This window comes from Balaenoptera musculus, chromosome 8 (genome assembly GCF_009873245.2).
Source record: "Balaenoptera musculus isolate JJ_BM4_2016_0621 chromosome 8, mBalMus1.pri.v3, whole genome shotgun sequence".
NCBI lineage: Eukaryota > Metazoa > Chordata > Mammalia > Artiodactyla > Balaenopteridae > Balaenoptera > Balaenoptera musculus.
Window position 1 is genome coordinate 22,924,592 of NC_045792.1, and position 27,730 is coordinate 22,952,321.

At 45.5% G+C, this 27,730-nt stretch overlaps 1 protein-coding gene and 1 pseudogene across 5 annotated transcripts in view; both read left to right on the top strand.

Moving 5' to 3' along the window:
• DIXDC1 (DIX domain containing 1) overlaps window positions 1-27,730 on the top strand; it is a 75,201-nt gene that overhangs the window by 24,884 nt on the left and 22,587 nt on the right. For 3 of the 5 annotated variants that reach the window (XM_036861969.1, XM_036861968.1, XM_036861966.1), the window contains 8 exons: window positions 5,406-5,535; window positions 11,395-11,520; window positions 13,450-13,681; window positions 14,573-14,680; window positions 20,077-20,189; window positions 21,582-21,730; window positions 24,406-24,495; window positions 26,246-26,299. In XM_036861969.1, the coding sequence (XP_036717864.1) occupies window positions 11,445-11,520; window positions 13,450-13,681; window positions 14,573-14,680; window positions 20,077-20,189; window positions 21,582-21,730; window positions 24,406-24,495; window positions 26,246-26,299 (822 nt within the window). In that variant the 5' untranslated portion in view covers window positions 5,406-5,535; window positions 11,395-11,444. Of the gene's footprint in view, window positions 1-5,405; window positions 5,536-11,394; window positions 11,521-13,449; window positions 13,682-14,572; window positions 14,681-16,838; window positions 17,432-20,076; window positions 20,190-21,581; window positions 21,731-24,405; window positions 24,496-26,245; window positions 26,300-27,730 lie in introns of those variants that run through there. The other 2 variants (XM_036861970.1, XM_036861971.1) reach the window with 2 other exon arrangements.
• LOC118899929 lies at window positions 8,347-9,498 on the top strand (annotated as a pseudogene).

Below are 27,730 nucleotides of genomic sequence, written 5' to 3' on the forward strand. Positions count from 1 at the left end.
ATGTAGAAGAGTGGTTGAATAAATTATGATATAGCCACATAATGGAGTACTATGTAGCTGTAAAATAAGGAAGATCTCTAGACCATTATGGGGTGATTTCCAGAATATATTAAGTGAATATTAATTGAAGTGAAGTGAAAAGTGCAGGTGTAAAAAGAATATCAATACTATGCTGTTTTTCACATAAGAAGGAAAGGGAAATAAGAAAATATACGTCTCTTTTTTTTTCCAGATAACATAGGATGAATCCGATTGGTTACCTGCAGGGGAGGATAGGAATGGGGTGGAAAGAATGGAGAAAAGGGAATGGAGTAGAAAGAATAATGGAGGAGTGATACTTCTGAATATATGTTTTTATATAGCTCTGACTTTTAGAATCATGGTAATCTTTCTCCTACCCCAAAAATAAAAAATTAAAATCCACCAAAACGTGAGGAGAATCCAAAATGGACTGTAAATTGTAAGAAATGTACCTAACCATATTGCACTAACATAACCACACTGAAGGTGGTGGAAAGAAAAGAACTAACCTAAGTCACTTTGGAAACAGTATTTTGAGTGTACACTGTAAGGCCAAAGACAAAAAGAACTATATACAGATATTATGTTCTGGTTAATAAATTTGTTTTTCACAAGGTATGGATTAGCGAGTCAAACTATTTGATGTGTTTTCTAGGACTGTGGAAATGTTAGTAAATATATTGTGAATAGAGTCAGATTTCTCACTGTGGGAGAAAGGAGTTACGTATAAGGAAAAGGGAAAAGAGAGATGAACCCTGTGGTGTTGGGCTGGAGGCGGGATCAGGGTAATTCATGGTATGTCTCTCCATCTGTCTGTCAAGATAAGTAGATACAGATATGTGTGTATGTGTGTATACATGCACATATTTCCTACTCTACTACCGAGAGGGCCCAGAATGTCACCCAAGTAGAATGAGTACACCTCATGCCCAAAGTTTGGATTCTAAAAACTATTCTCCAATAAAAGGAGCCAGAATTGTTTTCTTTTGAGAAATAGCTGATTACAGAGCTGGGGCAGAGAAAATACAACATGAGGGGACTCTTTTAAAAATACAGGTTCTAATTCATTAGGGCTGGGGCACTGTTTGAGAGTCTGCATTTCCATTTTATTTATTTATTTTTTAGAAATTGGGGACCCAATTCAAGGCTCCCGCTATTCTTTTTTAAAATTTTATTTATTTATTTATTTATTTATTTATTGGCTGCGTTGGGTCTTCGTTGCTGCGCGAGGTCTTTCTCTAGTTGTGGCGAGCGGGGGCTACTCTTCGTTGCGGTGCGCGGGTTTCTCATTGTCCTGGCTTCTCTTGTTGCGGAGCACGGGCTCTAGGCACGCAGGCTTCAGTAGCTGTGGCATGTGGGCTCAGTAGTTGTGGCTTGTGGGCTCTAGAGCGCAGGCTCAGTAGTTGTGGCGCACGGGCTTAGTTGCTCCGTGGCATGTGGGATCTTCCCAGACAAGGGCTCGAACCCGTGTCTCCTGCATTAGCAGGCGGATTTTTAACCACTGTGCCACCAGGGAAGCCCTCCATTTTATTTTTATTTTTATTTTTTAATTTATTTTTGGCTGTATTGGGACTTCGTTGCTGCACGTGGGCTTTCTCTAGTTGCAGTGAGCGGGGGCTACTCTTCATTGCGATGCGCGGGCTTCTCATTGTGGTGGCTTCTTTTGCTGCGGAGCACGGACTCTGGGCGCACGGGCTTCAGTAGTTGTGGCATGTGGGCTCAGTAGTTGTGGCTCACTGGTTTAGTTGCTCCACGGCATGTGGGATCTTTCTGGACCAGGGCTCGAACCCATGTCCCCTGCATTGGCAGGCGGATTCTTAACCACTGTGCCACCAGGGAAGCCCTTATTTTATTTTATTTTATTCTATTCTATTTGAAGTATAGTTGTTTTGAAGTATAGTTGATTTACAATGTTTTACGGGAGTGCATTTCTAACAGGCTCCTGGGTGATACTGATGCTGCTGGTCCGAGGAGCACACTTTGATTAGTAGACAACTACTTACTGTAGATTATTACTCAAGAGACTCAAACATTGGATGTGGTGGAAGAAGTGACTTCCATGCTAAGAGTTTTGGTGGGGTCATTTAAACCTCCGGGATGCGTTAATTTAGGGGGCAGTGTGGTAGAGTGTAGAGTGGAAGGAGCACTGGCTTGGGAGTCAGGGTGAATTTCATATGGTTTACAATCTGGGTGGCCTTGAACAATTTATTTCACCTTTTTTGAGCCTCAGTTTCCAGTTAGCAAAATAGATACAGTAAAATATCCCTAGCAGATTAGCATTAGAGAAAATGTGTTTAAGGACCTAGCATAGCTCTTGACACAGAGTAGGTGTTCAGAAAAGTGGTGACAATTATTATGCTGTAGAATCCTCTTTATTGGAAGACCAGAGCTGTGATTAATGTGCATGAACATTACTGTTTGGAACCTCAAAGTAGTTTTGCATCAGAGACAACTTACTTTAATTCATTGGCCAAAAGAAGGCTATGGTTACTTAAGTAAAATCATCTTGGCCTGATGAAAAATACTTGTTCTTGTCTGCCCTTGCATAATTAACTTTTACAATCATTTTAAGTCTTGGCCTGATGAAATGTGACAAATGATTCACTGATTCAAACAGATATTTGTTGAGCACCTGTTACTCTGAGTCCAACAATCTTGAACTCTTACAACTTCCTGCATAGAGCGTAGTTCAGACCTGAGCTCCTTTTGAGCTCACTGCCCTCTCTGCCTCCTCTCCTCCTTCAGGAACCCCTCCACCGCCGAGCACGGGCTTCAGGTCGGGCTAATACTCTCTTAGCACCTTGTACACCCCTGTCATAGTGCTTGTCTCTACCAGCCTGCAAGCTTCTCCTCCTCTCCCTCTCTTCTCGTTTTCTTCCTGCAAACTTCTTGAAGGCATGATGCTCTTTGTAGCCCCATAGCAGAACAGTGCCTGCACTCAACTTGTTGAACTGATTGCTTGACACAGGACATCCTCAAGGAGATCCGAGTCTGAGGTGTGTGGGAGGGTCAGGGAAGGCTTCCTGGAAAAGGTGATGCTTGAGCTGAGATTTAAGAGGAGATGGCAAGCAGGGGGAGGTAGCGTGGCTGGAAAACATGGCGCGTTTGGGGCACTGCACATGGTTTGGATGAACTGAAACATGGGGGGCAAAAGTGGGGGAAGGGAGTGAGTGAAGCTGGAGAAGAGGTAAGGGCCAGCACATGACAGACTTAAATGCAGCTGAGGAGATTGGGTTTTATCTTGAGGATAATGAGAAGCCAGTGAAGGATTTTAAGCAGGAATGTGTGGAGGGTGGGTCGAGGGTGAGATTTGATACAGAGAGTTGTACATAAGCCTGGTAACCTGACCCAGCTGTTACCCATAATGCCTTTCTGGCCCGGAGCAGAGTGGTTTGCTGTGGAAGTGCCCTTTGCCTGGCCTGCCTCACACAGTGTTTTGGCTGTACAGTGGGAGCAGACCTGGACAGGAGTCTGGCCCATGTTAAGGCAGAAGGTGCAGCCGCCTCTATTCTGCAGAGTGAGTTGAATAACAAGAGGCCCTTGGTGAATGCTTGGACCACCTTTACTGGGATTCCTTACCAGGTCTGCCAGGTCCTAGCTATGGGGACATCAGAGAAGTTGCACCTCATCCATAGAATGGAGATGATACCTACCCTTCAGTGCTTTTGTGAGAACTGAATTAGATAATGATAATGAAAATAATAATGACCATTTAGTAAGCATCAACTGTGGGGCAGGCTGTGTTCTAGGTACATTACTAACTCATTAAAACATATATAGGGGCTTCCCTGGTGGCACAGTGGTTAAGAATCCACTTGCCAATGCAAGGGGCACGGGTTCGAGCCCTGGTCTGGGAAGATCCCACATGCCGCAGAGCAACTAAGCCCGTGCACCACAACTACTGAGCCTGTGCTCTAGAGCACGCGAGCCACGACTACTGAGCCCACGTGCTGCAACTACTGAACCCCGAGCGCCTAGAGCCCGTGCTCTGCAGCAGGAGAAGCCACCGCAATGAGAAGCCCGCGCCCACCGCAACTAGAGAAAGCCCACGTGCAGCAACGAAGACTCAACGCAGCCAAAAATTAAATAAATAAGTAAATTTATTTAAAAAAACATATATAAAACATCAGAAATAGTGTTTAGTTCATGGTAGGTACTAAGTAAATATCAGATTCCTCCCCCCACCTCCTGCTGCTCATTGCACTTCCTATAGTTTGTCAGTAGCTGATAGATTATTGCCTTAGCACTACCTTCCAAAGGACTTCATTTATTCCCGCAAATCGACATAGAGAAAGAAAATAGTGAAGATTTCATTTAAGCCCAGGAAGCAGCCAGTGAGTAATCTCCAACATCACTTCATTAAGGAAGTACTTGGGGCTTAGAAATCAACTGTACTTTAACCAAATTATAGTTTAATACTGTTAGCCTTTGACCTTAATTTTTAGGTTCAGGGTCTTGGGCTTCTACAGAAATCAGACAGAACTGCTGCCTGTACTAAGACATTGTTCATGTGCTATTTTGATATTTAGTGCCCATCTTCAGACCAGATAATCAGAATAAACACCTGAATGCAAGCTGTGTTTAAAATGGAATATGTAAGGTTGTCTAAGCGTTGGGATGAGTTATGTGTCCTACCTGAGTCTGACGGGTTTCTGATGGTACTGGGCCATAGCTTTGTCTGAAAATAAGTGAAAGCTCCCTCCATCCGCAACCCCAGTCTTCAGGAACACTGCTCGTCATAGCCTTTCTTTTTCTTTCTTTGTGCAGGTTTCAGGTAACTAGATCCTCTTTGACAATATAAAGCATGGATTAAAACTAACTCCGTAGCAATCCCAGGATTATAGGCTCAGGAGAATAAACCTTGGATTGGGTTCAGTTAAGTCTCATTGTAAAGAAAGCAGCTATGGGAGAGGCATTTCTGAGCTTGGTTTCTGTTGATTCCTGGTTCCCCAAGATCAATTCTTAGGAGTGTCACAGTTCATTGTGCATACGGGACATGAGTGATTGTTCCTGAGAAGCATCATGGGTGCTGGCAGCAGTGGTTACACTTGAAAACTGGCTGTGGTTCTGGCCCAGTCTTTATCCCTGGTCAACAGAGCAAAACTCAAGGAAAGCAGGAGTCATAGTCACTGAAACACTCATCTGCATACCTGTGTCCACACTGCCGCCCAAGTCAGAGGTTAGCTTATCCCTGGAGACTAGCATAGATCTAGAGAATTTTAGAATATACTCCATGTCTGACCTTCTTTCTTTCTTTCCTTAAAAGCTTCTCCTCCTCCCTCTGGATATAGATTGCCCGATCTCAAATGCTGCCTTAAAGGGTGCAGGGTAGAGGATAAGAGTAATATGCAACTTCTCCCTTATTTCCACCTTTCATTTTCCAGCAACAGCTGCAGGCATATGTGGCCTGGGTGAACGCACAGCTGAAGAAGAGGCCAACAGTGAAGCCTGTGCAGGACCTGCGACAGGATCTCCGGGATGGGGTGATCCTGGCGTATCTCATCGAGATTGTAGGTCAGTTGGCCCTGGACTCCGATGCTAGCGTAAACCAGAACATGGCCTCTTATATCCTCCATATGCCCTTCAGAGCAGATTGCTTCTTCTTTAAAATAAATGGAAATGGGACTTCCCTGGTGGTCCAGTGGTTAAGAGTCTGCACTTTCACTGCACGAGGCACAGGTTTGATCCCTGGTCGGGGAAATAAGATCCCTCATACTGCGGCCAAAACATTTTTTTTTTTTTTTTTATTTATTTATGGCTGTGTTGGGTCTTCGTTTCTGTGCGAGGGCTTTCTCTAGTTGCGGCAAGCGGGGGCCACTCTTCATCGCGGTGCGCGGGCCTCTCACTGTCGCGGCCTCTCTTGTTGCGGAGCACAGGCTCCAGACGTGCAGGCTCAGTAGTTGTGGCTCACGGGCCCAGTTGCTCCGTGGCATGTGGGATCCTCCCAGACCAGGGCTCGAACCCGTGTCCCCTGCATTGGCAGGCGGATTCTCAACCACTGCGCCACCAGGGAAGCCCCAAAATTTTTTTAAAAAATAAATGAATAAAATAAATGGAAATGGAAGTAAAGAAGACTTAAGATACTCGCCCAAGGTTCCTTTATTGATTTATTGTCAATAAACACTGTGTTCCAGGTGCCGTGTTAAGCTTTGGGAATATGATGATGAGCACAGTCTAGGCTCTCAAGAGTCTCCCAATCTAGTTGGAAAGACTGGAAAGTGAAGTCACTTCCATTAATGTACTTAGCATTCTGATGGGGCAAGTACAGATAGGAGCGCATGGGGGGACACCCAACCCAGTCTTAGGGGTTGAGGGATGGCTTGCCAGAGGATTTGATGTCTAGACTGAGGCTGGAAAAGGAAGCGGTAGCCAGGCAAAAAGAAGGTGTGTTAGCAGCAAAAGGACCCCTCTACGGTATTCACTACCATGATGCTTCCCAAGAGACCTTGTTTTCTTGAAGCCCCGGAGTTGTTGCCGGTCATTCTTATTAGATGGTATCATAACCTTATTTCCATAGCATTTGTCTGTAGCTCTGTTATTATTTCTCTCACCAAAAGGTAATTATTTACTATCTATTTCTCCTGTATAGACTGAGCTCTTTAAGAGCGGTACAGTATAATTTTTTTTCTGTTTCTACAATGCCTAACCAAGTGCCAGACACCCAGTAGGTACTCAAACGTTCATTGTCATGTAAGTCAGCTTACCTTACTTAGAGTCTTTGAGGGATGTGGGGTTTGCAAGTGGTATGTAAGAAGTCAGGTTTGCAACAGGCAGCCTGCCCATGAATACCTCATTCAGACAGCTCATGGATTCATTAGAGTATTCACTTATAGTGATAGTAACCATGGTAATAGTAATAGCAGCTGCTATTTATTGAACACTATCTCATTTAATTTCATTTGATCATCAACCTTTGAGAAACATAATAGCCCCATTTTCAGGAAACAAACTTAAAAGAGAATTTATAAAAATAAGTAAATTCATTGAGTACTTTATATATATATGTATATGTATATATCAAGCATAGTGCTAAGCATGCTACTTTGATGGATTTATGATATGGATATGATGTAAGTACGATTTCACCCATTTTATAGGATTTAGAAAGGTTAAGCAACTTTACAACGTCACATAACTGTAAGTGGCAAAGCAGAGATACAAACCTAGATCTGCTTTAATTCCAAAGCTCATTTTAAACATTTAATTTTTCATTCATTTGAATAGATTATACTGGAAATATAATCAGTTAGAAAATCCAGACAACACAAGAGGATATAAAGTCGAAAGCCATTTTTCCACCTCTGTCCCCCTGCCAGCTACCTGCTCTTTCTAGAGGCAACCAGTGTTAGCAGTTTCTTGCTTTTATTTCCCAGAGGTATTCTATGCATATAACAAGCGATATGAATGTGTATTCTTGTTTTCCCCAAACCCAGGTTCTTAAATGCTGCGTTCTGTTGTGACTTGGCTATATAGAAAAATTCACAGAATTCACTGCCTTATTTCCCATTCTTTCTTTAGCCAGCCCTCACTGGGCTTTTGATACCACTACTCCCCCGAAACTGCTCTCCTCAAGGCCACAACCTCTGCCTTGTCAAATCCAGTGGCCAGGCCTCAGTCCTCGCTGTATTCAACTTAGCAGAACCTGACACAGTGGATCACTCCCTCCTCCTCCAAACACCTTCTCCCCTTGGTCTCCAGGACCCTGTGGTTTCGAGTTTTCCTCCTTCCTCACTGGCCTCTCCTGTTTGCTTTGCTGGCTTTCTCCTCCTTCCTGACCTCTAAATGTTGAAGTTCTCCTTAGAGGCTTAGACCTTAGTCCTTGTATATTCTCTATCCCTAAGTGAGCTCTTCCCAAATTTGTATCTTTAGCCCTAAGCTTTTCATTGAGTTCTAGACATGAATATCAACTTCCTGTTCAGCATCTCTGCTTGGATGTCTAAAATGCAGCCCTCGGGAATTCCCTGGCGATCCAGCGGTTAGGACTCGGCGCTTTCACTGATGAGGGCCTGGGTTCAATCTCTGGTTGGGCCAAAAAAAAAAAAAGATGCAGCTCTCACTTCATGTGTCGTAATCAGAACTTTTCCTTCTCCCCACTGATCCCTCTATCCTCCGAGATTCTTCATCTGACACATCACAGTACCATTCACCCAGCTGTTAAAGCAGAACACTTAGAAGTTGTCTTTTATTATTCTCTTTTCCTCATATATCATATCCAGTCCTTCACATGTGCTGTGTGCTTTATATTAAAAATGTACCCAGGAGCTTTGCTCCGGTGTGGGTCTGGACCCTTGCGTAGTCTCGATGTGCAACCGATCCCGGATTAAGATGGAGCAGGGAGCCAAGGGCCTGAGCCGGTGGCATGCGGCTTCACACCAGTTCACAGAGGAGACTGAGAAGTCAATGTCCATCTTGGACGTGTCTTCATCTCCTGGAAGCAGTGCAGTGCACACCTCTTGGAACCATGGCCCATCAGGTATTCAACATGTCCCTCAGTGCACAGAGTTGGAGAGGATCCCCTTGGTCTCTGCTGAGGCACCCAGGCAGAATGCCAGTGAAATGGGGCCACAGTTCAGTATGTTGCTGCCTGACCACAGTGTGAGCCCCCAAGTGACTTTCACTCCTTCCCAGATGATTTACTCAGGGAATGTCTCCTTCCCAGCCAGGAATGATGATTTTCCAGGGGCCCCAAGCAATGCCCTTAGGAGAGCCCAGTATTCCAGGGGTGGCCACGACCTTTGGTGGGAATCTAAGGATGCCCCCCAATGGGCCGCCAGTCTCACCTGCCAGTGGAATCCCAATGATGTCCCACATCAGAATGCGAACAATGCCTTATTCTGGCCTCCCAACAGTAACTTCTAACGGAGACCCTTTAACACCTAAAACATTATTGTATCCAACCGTGCCTTCCACTGAGGCCCAGGCAATGCTCCCCTCTTTGGCTCAGATGTTGCAGTCTAGAAACCCCACAACGTTGGGATGCCCCCAGCTGGATCCCATTATTGCTGGCTTTGGAATCCCAGGGCTCTTTTGTAAGCCAGCCAGTCTCCCAGGAAGACCCCTTCCTACCTAAGTAGTCTTTACCTGCTCCACGGAGAGCAGAGCAGTATTCCGGGGCCCAGGAAAGGGCTCCCAGGAGGAGATCCCCAGCTTTAAGGCCTTGCCGCTGCAACTGTGAGAAAAGCTTATACTAAGGGCTCCCACCTCATGAGTCACCAGCGCAAACACACAGGTGAAAGGCCCTGTAAATGCATGTGGGAAGCCTGTACTTGGTCCTTCTTCCGATCTGATGAACTTGGAAGACATACTCAGATACACACCAAATACTGACCACATAAATGTGACCAGTGCGGCCAACAGTTCATGAGATCTGACCATCTCAGGCAACACCAAAGGACTCATATGCGGGTGCCAACTTCCCCAGACCCACCGGCTGACAATGGACATATGGCTGGTCCTCCTCCTGCTCCTGGTCTTTAGGTCAATCTGCTCTTCCCCTCATTTTGACCTTTCCGCCCAGATCCTGCCTGCCTCTGACCAGCTAGTCTCTTTGGTAGGTGTAGGCTTTGATGAAGACAGAAAGATTATGAGGCAGTGTTGAAGCCCATGTGAGCTCTGGATCTAGTCAGAGCTCAAAAACTGTTTTGGATGTCCTCACATCTCTGGGGCCACCTACTTTTGTGCCAAGTTCAGCCACATGGGAAGATGGAGCAAAGTAGAGATTGGGAGCTTTATAAAAAGCTCTTTATCTTACGTCATTCCCAGCTTGAAACCCTTTAGCGACTCTCCTTTGCCTGCTGCATAAAATCCAACTTCCTTATCTTGGTCTTTGACAGTTTCCAGAGCCAAGACTATGTTCAAATTCTGAATTTACCACTTACTAGCTATGTGACCTTGGGAAAGGTCTTTGATCATTATGCCAGGTTCCCTCTTCTGGTAAAAGAAAAACAGTGTTGGACTGTCGTGAACACATCTTATGTACAAAACCAGATTCTCTCTGGCACTCACCAGCCGCATACCCAGAGTTTGTCGCCTCCCATCATTTCCAGACTTGGATGGAATGACCCCACAGGACATGGGATCTGGTATCTCAAGTAGCCACTAGCAACCCAGGAATGTGGAAGAGTTAGTGCTCCTGGGGTAACATTTGACTAATGGGAGATGGGAGAAATCCAGGTGATAAATTCCCTCTTCTTCCCTCCCTTCCCTGAACTGGTGCAAGATACCATTTCTCCCACTGGGGAGACCTCCCAAGTAGCCAGTGGACACAGCTTTTGTGCTTCTTCGAGGCTTGTCATGAAGCAGACTCATCCTGCTATCACATGGCATTACCTCCTGTTCTTCCTTGTGTTGAGTCCCTTTTTTTACTCTCAATGCCCTGTAATCACCCATATAAACATTGGTACTTTAAAAAATTAATTAATAAATTAATTAAAAATTAAAAAAAAAATGTACCCAGTATCTGACTTCTCACCTCCCAGCTTGTTCCCAAACCATCATTATCTCTTGCTTGATTGTTTTCACTTCCTTTCTAACTAATCTCCCTATTTCCTCTTCACATAATCTATGTCCACACAGAGTCAACTTTTAAAAACATAAGTCAGATCATGTAACTCCCTTACCTCAAACCCTCCGTTGGCTGTCCATTACACATAGAATAAAATTCAAGGTCTTTGCTCTTTTCCTCTGGTCCCTAAAGCTCCACACAACCTGGCCTTGCTTACTTCTCCACCTTACCCTAGGACTCGACTCCTCACTCTCTCCACTCCAACCCTATGGTCTTGTTGCTGTTCCTCAGATAAGCTGAGCTCATTGCCACCTTGGGGTTGGGATCTGTGGATTCTCAGACTGCAACGCTTCCTCCGCAAATCTTAACCTCTCTTACTTTATTCAAGCCTCTGCCCAAATGTGTTATCAGAGAGACCGTGATCACTCTTCTTTGTCTTTCCTCATAGTACTTATCACTACCCGAAATTATATTGAAGATTTATTTGTTATCTTGGTCATCTGTCATCCCTACAGATACAAACTCTATGATGGAAGGAAAGACGAAGTCTTGGTCATTGCTGTTTCTCTGGTGCTTAGAACAGGGCCTGGCACACAGTGGGTGCTCGATGAATATTTGTTGAATGAAAAAATGTACGCACAGCGACTTCACAGGCCGCTGGGAATAAATTTGAAAATTTGAAGGCCCTGCAAAAGGCTTTCATTTTCCTATTCTCCATCCAAATTACAAACACCAAGGCCTAACTCACTTGCATATTTATAGATAATCTTAGTGTTTACATCAAATATTCTCTTTCTCTGTGTCTGGCTACTATGAAACTGTGGTAGTACTGCTCCCCATAACTTCATATATTTTCTTTATTCTAACAGCAGGAGAAAAGCTGAGTGGTGTACAGCTGAGTCCCAGTAACCAGCAGGAGATGAAGAATAATGTGGAGAAAGTGTTACAGTTTGTAGCCTCCAAGAAGATTCGTATGCACCAGACTTCAGCTAAAGGTCAGTGCTTCATCCTTTCCATGGTGGGTGGGTACACTCATCTTTACCTGGTGATTGTCACCCTCAGAAGAACTATCTGTCGTGTAGCTGAGGGTTCCGAGTAGACTTGAGTAGGATTAGGCCCACGACCTCGTATCATTTTTCCATAAAGAAAATTATCCTCTTGGGACAGAGTGATTTTCAAAATCCAAGTGCTTTGGAAACCTGGGTGAAGATAGAAGTTCTCTATTCATTTTAACTGAGTAAAGTTTTGCTTGAGTGTGTGTAGGAAGATTAACAGAAAAGAAATGATAAAATTGTGGTATTAATTTTAGAATGTCTTGTTTAAGTTATCAAAAATGAAGATAGATTATGTTTTTTGAGTTTTTTGAGCCACATGGCCAGAAGAGGACACCTCTCAATCCAGTCTGAGCCCAGGCTGCAGGGAAGAAATGGTGTAGGTGTCCTCAGAAGGCACAAGCTCCCAGGTCCTCTCACTGTTTCTGTAGAACCGATTATAATCTGGTTCTGTTTCAGCTTCAGTTTCTGGGCCTGATTGCCTGTGGCTCTGGTGAGAATGGGGGCAGGAGGGAGCCCTCCTTTCGTGTGTTATTAGTGTTCTCTGTGTTGGGCTCATTCAGGCGGGGCAGATACTGACCATTGAGAGTGCCTGTAGAAGGTATCAATCAATCCTTTTGGAAGCCTTGCATATTTAAAAGGCTATGAAACTGAAAAATAGAATTTTACCTACTTCCTTATGTTAACCAGACCTATTATATTTTTTTCTGCCTGCATTTCTCTTTTTTTCTAGGACAAAATTTAGAATGCCATCATATCTCTAATCTGGTCCCCATGAGGAGTGGGCTTGGGGATCTGGCCCATTAAAGTCGGCTATTTTGAGGGAACACTGCCGTTCAGGACATTATTGTCTTTTACCTGGAGAAGTGCAGCAGCTTCCTAATTAGTCCCACTGCATCCATTTCTGTCCCCCTCCCCTCTGCTCTCCACACCGCAGCCAGAATGATCTTTCTAAGAGTATATATGCTCATGCCATTCCTCTGCATCTGAGGGCCCTTAGGAGAGAATCCAGAGTCCTCCCCCTGGCTTACCATGCCCTTTCTGACCTGACCTCCAGTTCATCCTTCTCCATCTTTCACCCTCTCCCCCTGAACTCTGAGCTCTGGCTATGCTGAACTGCTTTCTGTTCCTCTTCCACAGCGTGTGCCGTAGAAATATAATGTGAGTCTCATACATGACTTGAATGTGTCTAATAGCCACGGTTAAAAAAAAAAAGAAAACGAAATGGTTGAAAATAATTTTAATAATATATTTTACTTAACCCAACATATCCAAAGTATTATCAGCTCAACATATAATCAGTGTAAAAAACTATTAATGAGACATTTTACATTCTATTTTTTGTACTAAGTCTCATGAGATTTTTCATTCTATTTTTGTGTGTGTGCTAGGTTAGTACTAGCACATTTCAGTTCAGACTACAGCTACCTTTTAAGTGCTCAACAGCCACATGTGGCTAGTGGCTCCCATACTGGATGGCGCAGTTCGGGTGTGTCGTGCTGTCTCACCTCTAGACCTTCATGCCTGCTGTTACGTTTTCTTGGAATACTCTTTTCCTTCCCTTCCCTCATCTGATAAACCATTAATGGTCAGTCACGTCTCAGTTTAGAACTCACTTCCTCTGGGAATCCTTCCCTGAGCCCTCTAGACTAGACAAGATGCTTCTACGCTAAGCTCCCAAAGAATCCTGTACTTCTCCTCTCATACGTTATTGTACTTTATTGTAATTGCTTTCGAGTACTCTGTCTCCCTGTTGAACACAGAGAGCTTGATTGCCTTGCTTACCTGCTCACTAGCAAATACGTAGTCACTGAATGAGTCCTCAGCTGTCTGCCTCTCTCTTAGGACCTCTCGGTCTCTTCCGATCCTCAGATATCGTGGAAGGCAACCTGAAGTCTATCATGAGGCTGGTCCTGGCCTTGGCAGCTCATTTCAAACCGGGCTCCAGCAGGACAGTGAGCCAAGGGCAGGACGCCAGAGCCCCTCTGCAGAGTCACCAGCCACACTGTGCCACTGCTGTGGCCCAGGGAGCAGCTGCCGCCCTAGCCGATGTGTGTCACGACATGTCACGGTCAGGGCGGGATGTCTTTCGATACAGACAGAGGTAAGGATGGAAATCTGGGGATGGGAACTCAGCCCACTCTGATATTTCTTCCCTTAAATGATATAGTGCAGTAAATGGAAATATCACCTAAACAGCCCACATTGCAGAAAAGAACATGGAGTGGAGGTTGGAGAGGGCGCTCCAAAAGAGAAAAAAGGCCGTTTCTTTTAGAGATGTTTATTTTGCCTTTAGTAGAAAGTAAAGGAATCGTATATGTAATTGTTTGCTTTGGTGCACAGAGTTTTATTTTATTCTTTAAAATATTCATTTATTTATTTATTTGGCTGCATCTGGTCTTAGTTGCGGCATGCGGGATCTTTTAGTTGCGGCGCACGGACTCTTGGTTGCAGCCCCGCAGGCTTCTCTCTAGTTGTGGCGTGCAGGCTCTAGAGTGCATGGACTTAGTTGCCTCGCGTCATGTGTGATCTTAGTTCCCTGACCAGGGATGGAACCCGTGTCCCCTGCGTTGGAAGGTGGATTCTTAACCACTGGACCACCAGGGAAGTCCCCAGAGTTTTAAATATGTGCCTTTGGCACAGTGTGTTTTCTGCACTGGGAGACATATGTGGGAGCAACATCCCGATTCATCCCTGAGTCTCCCCCTGGAGTGTATCCTAAAGGGCGGGCTGTCCTAGAGAGTCATGGCAGGAAACGCTTTGTGGGTTGTGCGTCTGCTGAGAGGGAACACGACTCTGAGGTGCTGCAGAGATTGGTGAAACTACTGGTTTTTTGTATCTGCCTTTCTTACTAGGTTTCAAGTGTCCTTAAGGCAGGGGCTTTGCCTTATTCATCTTTTTTCCCATAGTGCTCCCGAAGTGGTGTCTATCAGTACTTGTGGGGTTGACCTGAAGGACTGACACCTTCTCCTTTGCTGGTGCCCTCTGCCTTTAGGAACAGCAGCGTGGATGAGGAGATTGAGAACCCATGCTGGAGCGTGCGAGCCCTGGTGCAGCAGTATGAAGGGCAGCAAAGGTCCCCGTCCGAGTCCAGCTGCTCCAGGTAACTGTGGCCTCAGATTCTTCACCACTACAGTCCTCCCTACGAGCTGAATTGTGGGGATGCTTAGGGGTGTCAGCGTCAGGTAGTAATGCAACAGGCAATAAGGCACTGAAGCCCTTCCTCTTTCCCTCAGTCTATGTTTGGCGTTAAAAGGGCAGCCCTCAGCACTGTCTGTGGTTTTGTGCTGACAGGAGGGGTAGGCTGGGATGCTTGTGAATTTCCTACATACCAGTGCCACTGCTTCGCTGTGTCCACGTGGGGGCGTGACTGGGACCTGCTAGGGCCCAGCCCGATGGTTCTGATATTTGCATATCAGCTGCCAGTGTTTATGAGAGCCAATTCCATTGCACTGTCTTTGTGCCTGAGTCTGACTCTTAAGTTATGGCCTGAGAAGGCTGTATAAAGTTCATAACAAGAGAAAATGAGCAGAGTTGTCTTAGAGCCTTTAGAATGTTCCCAGCTTTCATTTACAGGGCTGGGAATTGTGGCTGATTAGTACACATTTGAGTGGGCTAACAATGTGTGTGACTCTAGCTGAAAAATGTTGTCTATATCCCTTAGAGCCAAATGCAGAGACCAGAACAGGACACAGTGCTCTAATAAAAGCCTGATCAATGCCAAGTATAGTGGCAGAAAAAGATTACTTTCCTGGCTCATGTAAATCATGCTCCTATAAACACATCCCCAGATCATGTTAGCTTATTTACTAACTTCATTTCATTGCTGAATCATATTTAATTTATGCTCTTATAACCTTTTCTCTCTTACCTCAACCCAGGGTTAGTCTGTTCTAGTTCAGCCTAATTGTTCTTTGTCTAATATGTATGTATTTTATGTGCTTGTTTTCTTCCTTCTATTTATTTTCCTAATAAAATTCCATCTCAGTTTGATGGACCATTTTCTAATTTGCTGAGGTCACATGGAATTCTCTCCATCATTTTAATATACTGGTAACTTTGCTCGACTTTAATTTTCACATTTAATAGTTGTGGTTTTTTATTTTTAAAATTCACATGACATTAAATTAACCATTAATCATCTTAAAGTGTACAATTCAGTGGTATGTAGTACCTTCATTAATATTGTGCAACCGTCACTTCTATCCAGTCCAAAGAGATTTTCATCACCCCAAAAGGAAACCTTGTACCCATTAAGCAATAGATGTGCTTTTATTGAGGATCTAAACCATTTCTTCCTTGCTTGCTGCTTGGACTATCACTTGGTGCAGAATCAAAGGAGATTTCATTGTACAATGAGATCTGTTGCTTCCTGCATGGCTTCAGGCCTTTTACTTTTCTGTGCCTGATAGTGCTTGCCAGAGTTAGAGAGAGAAAAAAAGAGTCTGGATTTTTTCCTGAGAGCACCTGCTTTCCTGCTGTCTGGCAGAACTCAGACTGGGAGCAGGGGTATGAGACCGTGTGAATTAGGGGCCATTGGAAATCAGGCTTCAGTGGGCCGACAGTGACAGTTTTCTAGGCGAGGGGTCAGAGAATAGTTTGCTTTCCTCTTTCTCTCCTTCCTGATTTGGTCGTTTTCTTCTGAGCCAAGCTCTCACCTCTTTGGGATGCTCAGTCAGCACGCTGGGACCCAGAAGGCTCTGGCACATTCTGCCCCACTCCCCACCCCCTCCGCCAGCCCCCACTCAGGGGGAGTCCACCTAATGTCTAAGTGATCCATGAAGGCCAGGAGATCCCTGGTATGTGATTCAGAACGGGGAGTGGTTCAGAAGATAGGAAAGATAGGCCCTTATGTCCAATCCCCTCCCCCTGCTCCTTGAGAGACATCCTGGCAAAGCCCTGCCCGACTGCCCGCCTGTTGCTTCGTAGACCTGTAGACCTCGGGCCAGCCTCTCACCATATCCAAGCAAAACGATCCTTAGTTGGGAAAAAAGAACACATGAAACGCCCGAGGGGACGGTGCGGGGAGACAGGCGTTCGGCGGGTTTCCGGGGGAGCCCCCTCCCACGAGGAGCCGGGTTAGACCCACCCCGACCTCCGTGCCCACGAAGGCAGGGTTCAGAGCGGAGAAGGCACCGCTATCAGTTCTGGGCTTCTCCAGACCGGGACCACAGACCCCTCCCTCTGCCGACCGGCGGCCTCTCCGGTGCCTCGCCAGGGGCTCCCGCTGGGCCCCGCAGCCCCGCCCCGCTCTGCCGGGAGCTCAGTCGGCCGGCCGAGCGCCAGCCTGGGTCCGAGCCCGGCGCTGCCTGGCCGCAAGTGACAGCCTGGGAAGCGGGGGAGGGCGTCGGGAGGGTGGGACCGGGGAGGCGGTGCGGAGCTGGGATCGCCGCCCGCCCGGGACTCGACCGCGCAGCCGGATCTGCGGGCAGCCTTTCTGCTGGGTCGGAGATGGGTTGAAATGCCTGCGCCCGGGGGCACGCCCGGAGCCGCGCGGCCGCGGAGACCACGATGCCGCTGCCGGGGACCCGCAGCCTGCGAGGGGAGGCGGCTTCCGCCGAGGCCGGGCCGCTGCAGTGTCTGAGCTGCCGGGACAGCGCGCCTCAGAGCCGGGAGCATCCCAGTCCCTGGGGCCGCGACGCCTGCTCCTCTGTCCTCCCTCCTCCCTCTCGGGACCGGGGCGAGCGGCTCTGGTAGTCGGCCTGCCCGTGGAGTCGTTCTTCGGGCCCCAGCGCGGTGAGACATGCCCGAATTGGGGAGCGCTGTGACTTTCAGCCTCCCACTTCACCCCGGGAAGCCGACTTGCTGAAGCCGGAGCCACGAGGGGGACCATGGGAGGGACGCAAGTCAAATGGTGAGGTGAAGCCACTTTGGCTTTGGAGGTGGGAGGCGTGGGTGGCAGCAGGGCCAGGACTGGAGGATGCTGTTGGCCAGAGACAGGCGGGGATCGGTGGGGGCGCTCTACTGGGGAGAACAGGCTGCTGGCCTGGGATTGTCACTCTAAAATACAGTGGGTTTAGGAAGCTGCAACCAGCATAGGGGAAGGAGTGGCCCTTGACCCTGTCTGGTCTCTACTGAAGGAGGCACTTCAGGACGGAACAGAACTCATATTGCCTAGTACCCGTTTTTTTAAAAAAATTGATTTGACTCTAATTTGAAGGTAGCTCTTCTGGGAGATTGTTTGTCTGATAAGATTGGAGAGATGTTAGACCTGTGGGAATTAATAATGTATCAGTCAGACCCAGTTTGTAATCACTTGTTCCCTGACTTGACGGGATTATGATGGCAAGTAGGAAATTACTTGTTTTATAAAATAGTGTTTTAAAGCTAATCAGGGAGAGCCTAAATCATATAATTAATTAGCATTAAAATACTTTTGTCTGACTTGAGGCGTTGGATTTAGTGTACCATCCTCATCCGTGAGGTTCTTCTTGGGGAGGCGGCAAGATGCCTGCTCTGACATGTGCCTCAGGATTTTTCTTCCTCAGATCCTTTACCTTTTGACTTGGCCAGTTAGTTTCATGGTTCTACCTCTCTGTGGCCTCACACACTGGCAGCCCCAATTCAAGAAAGAGAAATGTTGTTTTCCTTTGGCTGCTCTGCCACTCCCCCAGTGGGGCTGGATATGCAGATATCCGCCTCTTTCTGCCCTTATATGGGAGACAGCTCACTTGGGAGGGAGCCGGTGGAGCTGAGCATGCGTCTCTGCTTTTAGGAAAGCATTTTTCCGCCTGCATCCTAGGTTCACACCACCCCTCCCACCCCCCCCACCCCCTTCGTCTCACACATACCCACACTTAGTGGTCCAGCTAAATGCAGGCAAGGGAACATGTCAGCCATAACACCTTGTCAGCTGAGAAAGTGTTGTCTTATCATTTCTCAAAGAGGAACAGCTGGTGCAGACCTCTTTCTGCACTTGGATCCCCATTTCTATAAGAAGGCGGATGCTGAGGCCTGAACAGTCATAAATCTGTTCTTATGAATGACATAGTACCCTTAGACTAATGCTTTTCCAGCAGCTAATGCATGTTGGCCTGGAAGTCAGATTGCCTAAGTGGTGAAAGATGGATAAGAGAGTTCTATAAAGCAACTACCTTTTCTAAATACCACTTCTTGCCTCTCTCCACCCATCTTGCCTGTTTGGGTTGTAGATCTATAGATATGGTTAACCAACTTTTTTTTAATTTGAAGAAGCAAAAAACTAAAATTTTTTCTATGGTTCTAATAAGGATGAGGGTGTGTTCCTGGTTGAGGTCATTCCCACCAAAGCCCAAAACTCTGGACAACGAGGAGGTTGAGACACTAGTCCTCAGGCTGCTTCAGAGATTTTTGAAATCTCTTGCTAACTCCACTGTGCTTGGCTCTTGTTTTTAGTGGTTTCTAGGCAGATGAAATGTTAACTCCTGATCGTGGCTGGGAGGATTAGCCTGGGAGACTTCAGGGGCACATTAAGTGGGTCAATGAATCCAAGACACTTTCACTGTTGTCTGGGTGATGGATTTGGAAAGAATTCCTGAGAGGGGGCTGGGTGTGCAGACCCCACAACCCCTGAGACTGTTTCAGTGCTGATGTTCTCAAGGTGTGGTGCAAAGAAAGATGGCTCTTCAGATGGAAGCATCAGCCACATTCCCATCGTGTCCTGTAGATTTGCTTCTGGAGATTTAAAATTCTGCTTCCCTAAAAATGCAAACAGTTCCTTCCAAGGCTAGTAGTTATACTAGAATTTAAGAATTGTTGCAAGGTTTCTGATGACAGTTTGAAAACAGTGCGGCAGAGATATGAATAACTCCTTGATGGCAGTAAATCAAGTAAACCTTTACCATCCCCTAGCAGGTCTTTTCCCCTTTTGACATATTATCCTTTTCTGTATCATGTCCTAGCTTGGTTGATATGTCACTGCTCCTTTACCCAGCCTGGCACTGTCCACACTCCAGCAGTTTCTCCCCTCTGAGGCACCCTCCACACCGTCCCCTACTTTGGGATCAGCCCAGAGCTGATCTGCCATTATTACTCTGCTGTTATTGCATGTGTCAGTGAAAGATCAGCATATTGGAAATAGATTTTCCTTCCAGCTCCCAAAGCTGCTAAAACACATACTACATCAGCCCCTGAACTTGGGCCCAGGGATGATGGTGGAGGAGGTGGTGGTTAAGTAAAAAACAAAAACAAAAAGCCAAACCAAACAAGACTTAGAGTTCTTTAAAATGCTAGATTATCCATCCTTCTGGTAAATCTCTTCTCAGTGAGTTAGGCTTAAAAGCAGCCTTGTTGTGGAAAAGACTTCCTGGGACTGGGTCATTCATTCATTCAATATTCATTTCATTCATTTAACCATCTCATCGTTCATTCAACAAACATTTGTTCTTGCTGTGGGCCAGGCACCGTGTCAGGCAGTAGGAGTTAGATGAATAAGAATACGTTTCTGGGATAAATTAGGAAAGCTGGCTTCTAAACAACGGTTCGCAATAATTGTTTCTCTTTCTTTTCTTTCCGTCACAGCCTGACTTCCCCCAGTCCTATCCACAGTGCAAAGAGTGACTCCATTATAACCCAGTCAGAGGAGAAGGCAGATTTCGTGATTATTCCCTCTGAAGGAATAGAGAACAAAACAGGTACTATTTCTCAGCCTGCCTGCGTTGGCTCAAGGAACAGCTTCAAGAGTGTGGGAGTCCTGACTGTCTCCTTGGCCTTCTCCCTCCATATTCTGTGCATGCAGGGTCCACTCTAGAGAGCTCTAATGCTTTGTAGGCAGTGAATGTTGTATCCTCTCATAGATTGTCACTTCTGATGTCCTAGCTGTCAAATATCCTGCAGGACAGGCTGTTCATTAGCCGGCTGCCTATGAGTTAGGAGATGACTTTGAAACAGGCAGAAGCCTACTCAAGTTAACAGTTTTTATTATTTCTGTGTTATGCAAATAATTTCAGTGCTTCTCTAACTTAAATTGGGGCCAGGAATATATAGTAGCAGGTGAGGCATCTGTGAGAACATACAGCACAGAGCAGGTCTGCATCATGTTTGGTATAAAGGCTACAGAAAGGACCACAGAGTTCCCTTTGTGTAGACTTCTTCCTCTGTCTCGGTCAATCTTTTTCTTACATTAAACACAGAGGAGAGCATGGAAGAAGCAAAGCACAAGACTTAGAGTTTTATTTGCTTGTAAGGGATATAATGAAACTGAAGCCCTCTGAAGGAAAACTGGAATTAAATTCTTCCTTATTCCATTTCCCATCTAGCCCTGGCATTAGTACTAAAAAGTCAGTCTTGTTCCTGAGTCAGAAATTCCTGGCACCCTGGGGAGGGAGAGGGAGGCCTTTACAGAGTGCTTGCTCTGAACCAGCTACCACGGGCCCTGCACATAGGTTACCTCATTTAGTCACACAACAACCCAGAGGGATTATACTTATCATATTCATTCTTATGAACGAAATCAGAGCAAAGAGACTGTAAAGATAGGGAAATAAAACCAGAGAGAGAGAGAGAGAGAGATGAAGCACTTTGTACAAGTATGGTTTGTTTCCTTTGTGACTCACACAATGTTATATGTGAAAGGAGTTCAGTCATAGCAGAATGGTCAAAGGAATTTGAGTTGAGGTCTTCCCTCTGAAGCTCCAGAGCAACCAACAGGAATTTTGTTTTCATTGCCTCTGACAGCTTCCCCCTTTGTAGCTGGCAGGATCAAGCTCTAGGAATGCCAGTTCTAGAGAATTAAGAGTAAAATCTGTCCCATACCAAGATTCCCAGGGAGTCTTATTGCTTCCTTAAGGTTCGAAAGAGGATGGATCTCCCCAACCGAGTAAGCGTCACTCCGTGAGCCTGGAGTCAGTCAATGGCCAGTTCTTTCTGTCTCACAACCCCACCTGGTGGAGAGTCCAGTCCGTGCAGTGAGAGCAGGTTCAGCAGGCAGGTGACCTGGCCCTGTGAACATGCAAGACTGTGACTGCTTTCTGCCTGCAACTCAGTTTCCTTCAACATGAACTGTACTCCCTCCTTTCCTCTTGTAGAGGAGACAGACTCTCCATTATCCCAGGACTGGAGACAAGGCAGCCCCCGGCCCTATCTGGAGGCTTCATGGGAAGAACAGCTGTTGGAACAACAAGAACATTTGGAAAAAGAAATGGAGGAAGCCAAGAAAATGATATCAGGATTACAGGTAGCTCTTTCCCTCGTAGTTTGTCTTTGGTGCACCAATTTTTTTCTTCTTTTTTTTTTTCTTGGCTATGCTGCATGGCTTGTGGGATCTTAGTTCCCCGACCAGGAATTGAACCCCGGCCACGGCAGTGAAAGCGCTGAATCCTAACCACTGGACCACCAGGGAATTCCTGCACCAATTGTTTATTATTTTTAAGTCACTAGGATCAGTTGAAAGTAGACTGACTCAGTTATGTATGAGGTCAGAATTGGGGCGTTTACATAGAGGGAGTAGTGCACGAAGAGCAGAAAATCCCTTACAAGGGAGTATGGGCCTTAAATGGGCCTCAGGGACTCTTGTTGACAGCATAGCTGTTAGGAGTTCTGCAAGCATGGGAGCCATATCCACCGTTACCGAACATCTACTCTGGCTCTCTGCTTTGTGGGTGGGTTTCTCCCCTGTCTGCAGCCGCAGACCTGCAATGGCAGCTTTCACCAAAGAATGGCATTGTGAAGAGTCAGGATTTTCTCCTAGGAATTCACCATCAGGAAGGCTGTAAATGCCAGTAATGCTGCAGGTCTCTGCCTGGTCTAGCTAAGGGATTTAGCTCACTCTTAGTGCATTTGTAAGTGGACGCCAAGGCATAATGATCAGGTAGAAGAGCAACAAAGCCCTTCAGTTTTTCCAATACCTTCCGTGCCAGCAAATCTCCCCCAGAGGCCAACTGACCCACTTGACTTAGTTCCTACCCTGAATGACCCCCCTCAATCCTCCGTCTTTGTGTGTCTGTCCCTGTTTGGGGGAGCCCTTATAGTGTTCTGATGACCCTGAAATTGCCTAGGAATATTCCTTTCTGTTTGTGCTGGGAACTGCACTGCTTCTGAATTGTCAAATATTTATGGACACGTAAACAAAGCCCACATTATGTGAGTGGCTCTGGCAGCCCGCAGGCGGTGGAGGGCGTACTCCCAGCCAGCCAGCAACAGGGTGGGGACACAAAGCGTTCCTAAAGAAAAAGGGAGATTCGTGCAGTGGTAAAACAATTTGCATAATGTATGCCTCAGGAACCGAGAGGGGTTGGAGGAACGTTTACTGCCTAAACATTCCCAAGGAGGTTGTGGCTCTTCCCTCATTTGCTCTGTGTTTTTAAATGTCTGCCTTCTGGTTCCCTTCTCTATCCCTCCAATAAGGAATGATTTAGTTAATGGAATGGTTTTTTTGTGCTGTCCTTTAATAGGAAGGATTAAAGCATGGAGAATTTTGGGATTGTACTCAACCAGGTTTTTCCCAGGATAATTTCATTGTATGAACATAGATATCCATCAATTTGGTTTTCAGTTTGGTTTGCATTTTTCAGTCTGAGAGAAATCCCATAGCGGATTAGACAGAAAAAGAAGAGAATCAACTGGCAGAAAGTCAGCATCCTAATATTCCCTGCAAACAGAGGAGTTTTAATTCACAGCCACAGGATCACAATGAGAATTCAGTTCCATTACAGAATACAATGGGGCTCACAGCATCCACTGGGCTTCTTAACTCTTTCAGTGATGAACAAGTTGCATGCTGAGCCAAGTCCAGGATTTCTGACTTGTTAGTGTATGTTATTAGAGCCCGGTGAACACTTTGCCCTTAGAGTCCGTATTTCTGTAGTGTCATTCTCCCCAGGTCCCTGCCACAACTCCATGGGATAACCAAATTCATTCACTTGCTAAAATTGTATTATTAATTAGTACTTGGTAGACTTGGTAGTGGGTGGATCTTAAAATGATTTTATATACCAACATTTATGATGTAATTTATGTTATATTTATTGAAACAAGATTTAACCTCTGTATCTCTTCTCTTTGGATTGGATTGAGAAAAAATCGGAATACAAAATGGTGCTAGATTTTTAAATCTTTCACTGAGCCCGTAGGTCTTGTACCTACCTGCAGGAGTAGATCCAAGTTTTGTGGGTCCTAAAGTATACCATTTGGGGGGCCTTCTTTAAGAATTAAGATTACAGATTATGACTACAATGTTAGCTATAGGACGCTGGGAGGGGCAGGACTGGGAAGGCACCCTGAGGTTTGAGCTTCCTTAGCCTCAGGGGTAAATCTTCATCACCCACCACCCCACCGCCAATATTCTAATGAAAACAAAGCCTGGTGTGAAGCCTTGAAATAAATAGGGACACCTTCCGCAAATACGCTTTCCTTCTTGTTCTATCCAGGTTGCCCTAGGAAGCAAAAATGAAGAATTATTAAACCAAACAAGAATCAAACAAACCCAAGTCCAAGCTCTAAGTGTATTCCAAATAATTCCTTATAATAAACTTTTCTATGCCAGGACAATTCTACACTGTTTTTAGTTCAGTTTCCAGCTGGTAAAATTCAGCTTGAACAGCTCTGGTTTGAAATGTCACTTCTGAAAGGAAAGTTTATTTTCAGAATTTTTTTCTGGGGCCAAGGAGCCTTGGAGCAGAGGATTCAGGTGTATCCAGAGAGGTGAAAGAGGCCTGGAGCACCTGCCGGACAAAAGCACTCCAGACAGATTCAAGATGAGCAGTTGGAAGTATCTATGGGTCCACAGTTACCAGGGAGATTTCTAGAGGAAGCCCAGTTGTAGTTTCATTTTGGGATGAGCTTACCAAGGCCAACTCTAGACTCCATCATCTAATGGGAGTTAAGTTTCTTTCTGCCTTTGTGGTTGTCCAGGCCTTACTGCTCAATGGATCCTTACCTGAAGATGAACAGGAGAGGCCCTTGGCCCTCTGTGAACCAGGAGTCAATCCCGAGGAACAATTGGTGAGCTCCTTCTTTTGTGACTGGACACTGAATAATCTGGTTTGAGTGTTTGATTTATTTGTAGCATTGGACACTCATCTGTGCCCTCTTAAAATGCTCTCTTCCCTGACTTCAACTATTCTGGTTTTCCTCATATATGTTTGACTACTCTTCCTTTCTCCCACAAGTATTTATTGTGTGCTATGTCCCAGACACTGTTTCAAAGAGCCAGAGACACTTGAAGGACAGATCAGACCTCAGACCCTCTCCTCGTGGAGTCTACATTCATGTCCCTGTCGACTGATAAAAAATGCACAACCTAAAAGTCAAGGCTTATGTTTTATTCGGTGAGGACTTAAGGACAAAACAGAGAACTTAAGCCCAGGACACAGCATCTCAGATAACTCTGAGAGACTGCTCCGAAAAGGAAGGGGGGAAGCCAGGATATATAGGAGTTTTTGCAACAAAAACAGGTAGTCAGAACATCAAAAGATTACTCTTAATAAAAGAAAACCAGGTATTTCAAGGAATTTAGCGCTTTTCTATGTATGGGAAGATGCAAGAGTCTGGGCTCACTGAAGTCGTTCCTCTGATGTGCACCTCAGCTATCTGGGGCCAGGATCCTGTGCTTTCTCATCCTGAGTCTCCTCAGAGGTGGCTGCAGCAGTTGACTGCTAGCTGCGGGCATTCTTTGTTTCCACCCTGAGTTCCCTCAGGGCTCACCGCCCGGGCCATTGTCCTGCGGTGGCTTGATGGCTGTCTTTATTTATTGATTTGGCAGGTGGCATTCTTAGTTCACATCCCCTTTGAAGCTTCTCTTTTTCTGCCTGTGCCTTAAATGTTGCTGCTCCTCAGGGTTCCACTCTGGGCCCTCTTCTGTCTTGTCCATTCACCTGGGTAATACCTGCTGCCATGGCTTCACTTGCTTTCCACCTGTCTCATATGTTGCCTCTCAAATATTTATTTCTAGCCTAGCTCTCTCCATGGAGTTCTACATTTATAAATGCAACATGCACCTGCCTGTTGATTATCTCCACTATATGCCCCATAAGCATCTCAATTTCAATGAGTCCTAAATTAAATACCTTTCTCTTCCTTCTCTCCCCACCCCCAAAACTACTTGTCTTTTAGGTTTCTGTTCTTTATCACTATCCATCTACCCAAATACCTGAAACAAATCTGAATCTCGTCCTGGAATCCTTTGCGGCCCTTCCCTCTATATCCAGTTAGTCACCAAGTTTTTCAGTATACTTTTAAAATATCTTCATCCAGTTTTCTCCATCCTCACAGCTACTACTTTAATTTCAGGCCTCCATCCAGTATTCCGGTGGCCTTCTAACTGTTTTTCCTGATTCCTCTCCTGTCCTCCTCTAATTCATTTTCCATAAAACAGCAAGAATAATTTAACTTCAAAGCAGATTTTGTTTTGTCATCCCTTTGCCTAAAACTTTTCATCAGTTCCCCGTTGCCCTTACTGGCCTTCATGATCCTGCTCCGTTTTCCTCTCGAGCCTCGTCTCTTGTCATTTCTCTTTCCACTTGCCCAGCCCCTGCACACAACACACACATATTCATTCTAAACTTTATCCACATTCATCTACTCGCACCACCCCGGCCATATGCATCACTGGAGGGAAGGGACTGTTTCCTGTTCTTTGCAGCCACTGTACAGGGCTAGCATCTAGTAACTGCTCAATAAATAGTTGTTGAATGAATGCCCTCTGAATTTTACAGCATAGGTACATAACCATCTCTTTTTGCCTTACATTCAGATTATAATCCAAAGTCGTCTGGATCAGAGTATGGAGGAGAATCAGGACCTAAAGGTATGTCAGGAAATGTACATTTTGCCCTTTGAAAAAAATTTACGGGACTATTACACACCAACTTCAGGACAGTAATGGGGAGCAGGGAAGGATGCAGACTCAAGACTTTGGCTGTATCTGTATTATGTCTTTAATTGAAAGAGAGAGATATGTCCTAAGTATGGCAAAAAGGTAATACCTTTTTAATCTCAGTGGTTAGTAATAGGTATCTATGTCGTTATTGCTTATACCTTTCTGTATATTTGAGATGTTTCATATTGTTTATCTTTTTAATTAAAATAAACAGTGGATCTAATATCAATATGGTCATTTTTTAAATAATTGACATAACATTATATTAGTTTCAGGTGTACAACATATGTATATATTGTGAAATAACCACAATAAGCCTAGTTAACATCTGTCACCATACATAGTTACAGATTTTTTTCTTGCGATGAGAACTTTTTTTTATTAATTAATTAATTTATTTATTATTTTTAAATTTTTGGCTGCATTGGTTCTTCGTTGCTGCGCGCGGGCTTTCTCTAGTTGAGGCGAGCAGGGGCTACTCTTCATTGTGATGCACGGGCTTCTCATTGTGGTGGCTTCTCTTGTTGAGGAGCATGGGCTCTAGGCGCATGGGCTTCAGTAGTTGTGGCGTGTAGGCTCAGTAGTTGTGGCTCGCGGGCTCTAGAGCACAGGTTCAGTAGTTGAGGCGCACAGGCTTAGTTGCTCCGCGGAATGTGGGACCTTCCTGGACCAGGGCTCGAACCCGTGTCCCCTGCATTGGTAGGCAGATTCTTAACCACTGCGCCACTAGGGAAGACCCCTAGTATGGTCTTTTTTTAATGAACACTTTCCAAAATTCTTTTAGTTCAGTGGGTCTTAGCTTTTTTGAGGCCATAAGTATATGACGACAGCCATTAACCCTCTCTCCAGAAATTTGCATGAAAGCACACACACCCACTCACTGACTTGAATTTTGATTGGAGTAACTTTGGAGCCCATCTGTGGAGTCCAGGTCAAGAATCCCCATTTTAGATATGTTAATTCCAAACTCTTGATGGGCTGCAATAGGAAAAGAAGACAGTACAGTCTGAGTTGTGGGTGTTCCTCTCCTATAATCTCTTTCCTAGTAACAATCATAATCTGTTGTAAGGGAGGGTTAACTAAGTATTTTATTATTGGGCTAAATGTGTTTTTGTTTGGTCCATAAAGAATAATATGCTCTTTGAGAACAGAAGCACTCTAATCCTTTCTGAACATTAAAAATGAAGATAGGGCTTCCCTGGTGGCGCAGTGGTTGAGAATCTGCCTGCTAATGCAGGGGACACGGGTTCGAGCCCTGGTCTGGGAGGATCCCACATGCCGCGGAGCAACTGGGCCCGTGAGCCACAATTACTGAGCCTGCGCGTCTGGAGCCTGTGCTCCGCAACGAGAGAGGCCGCG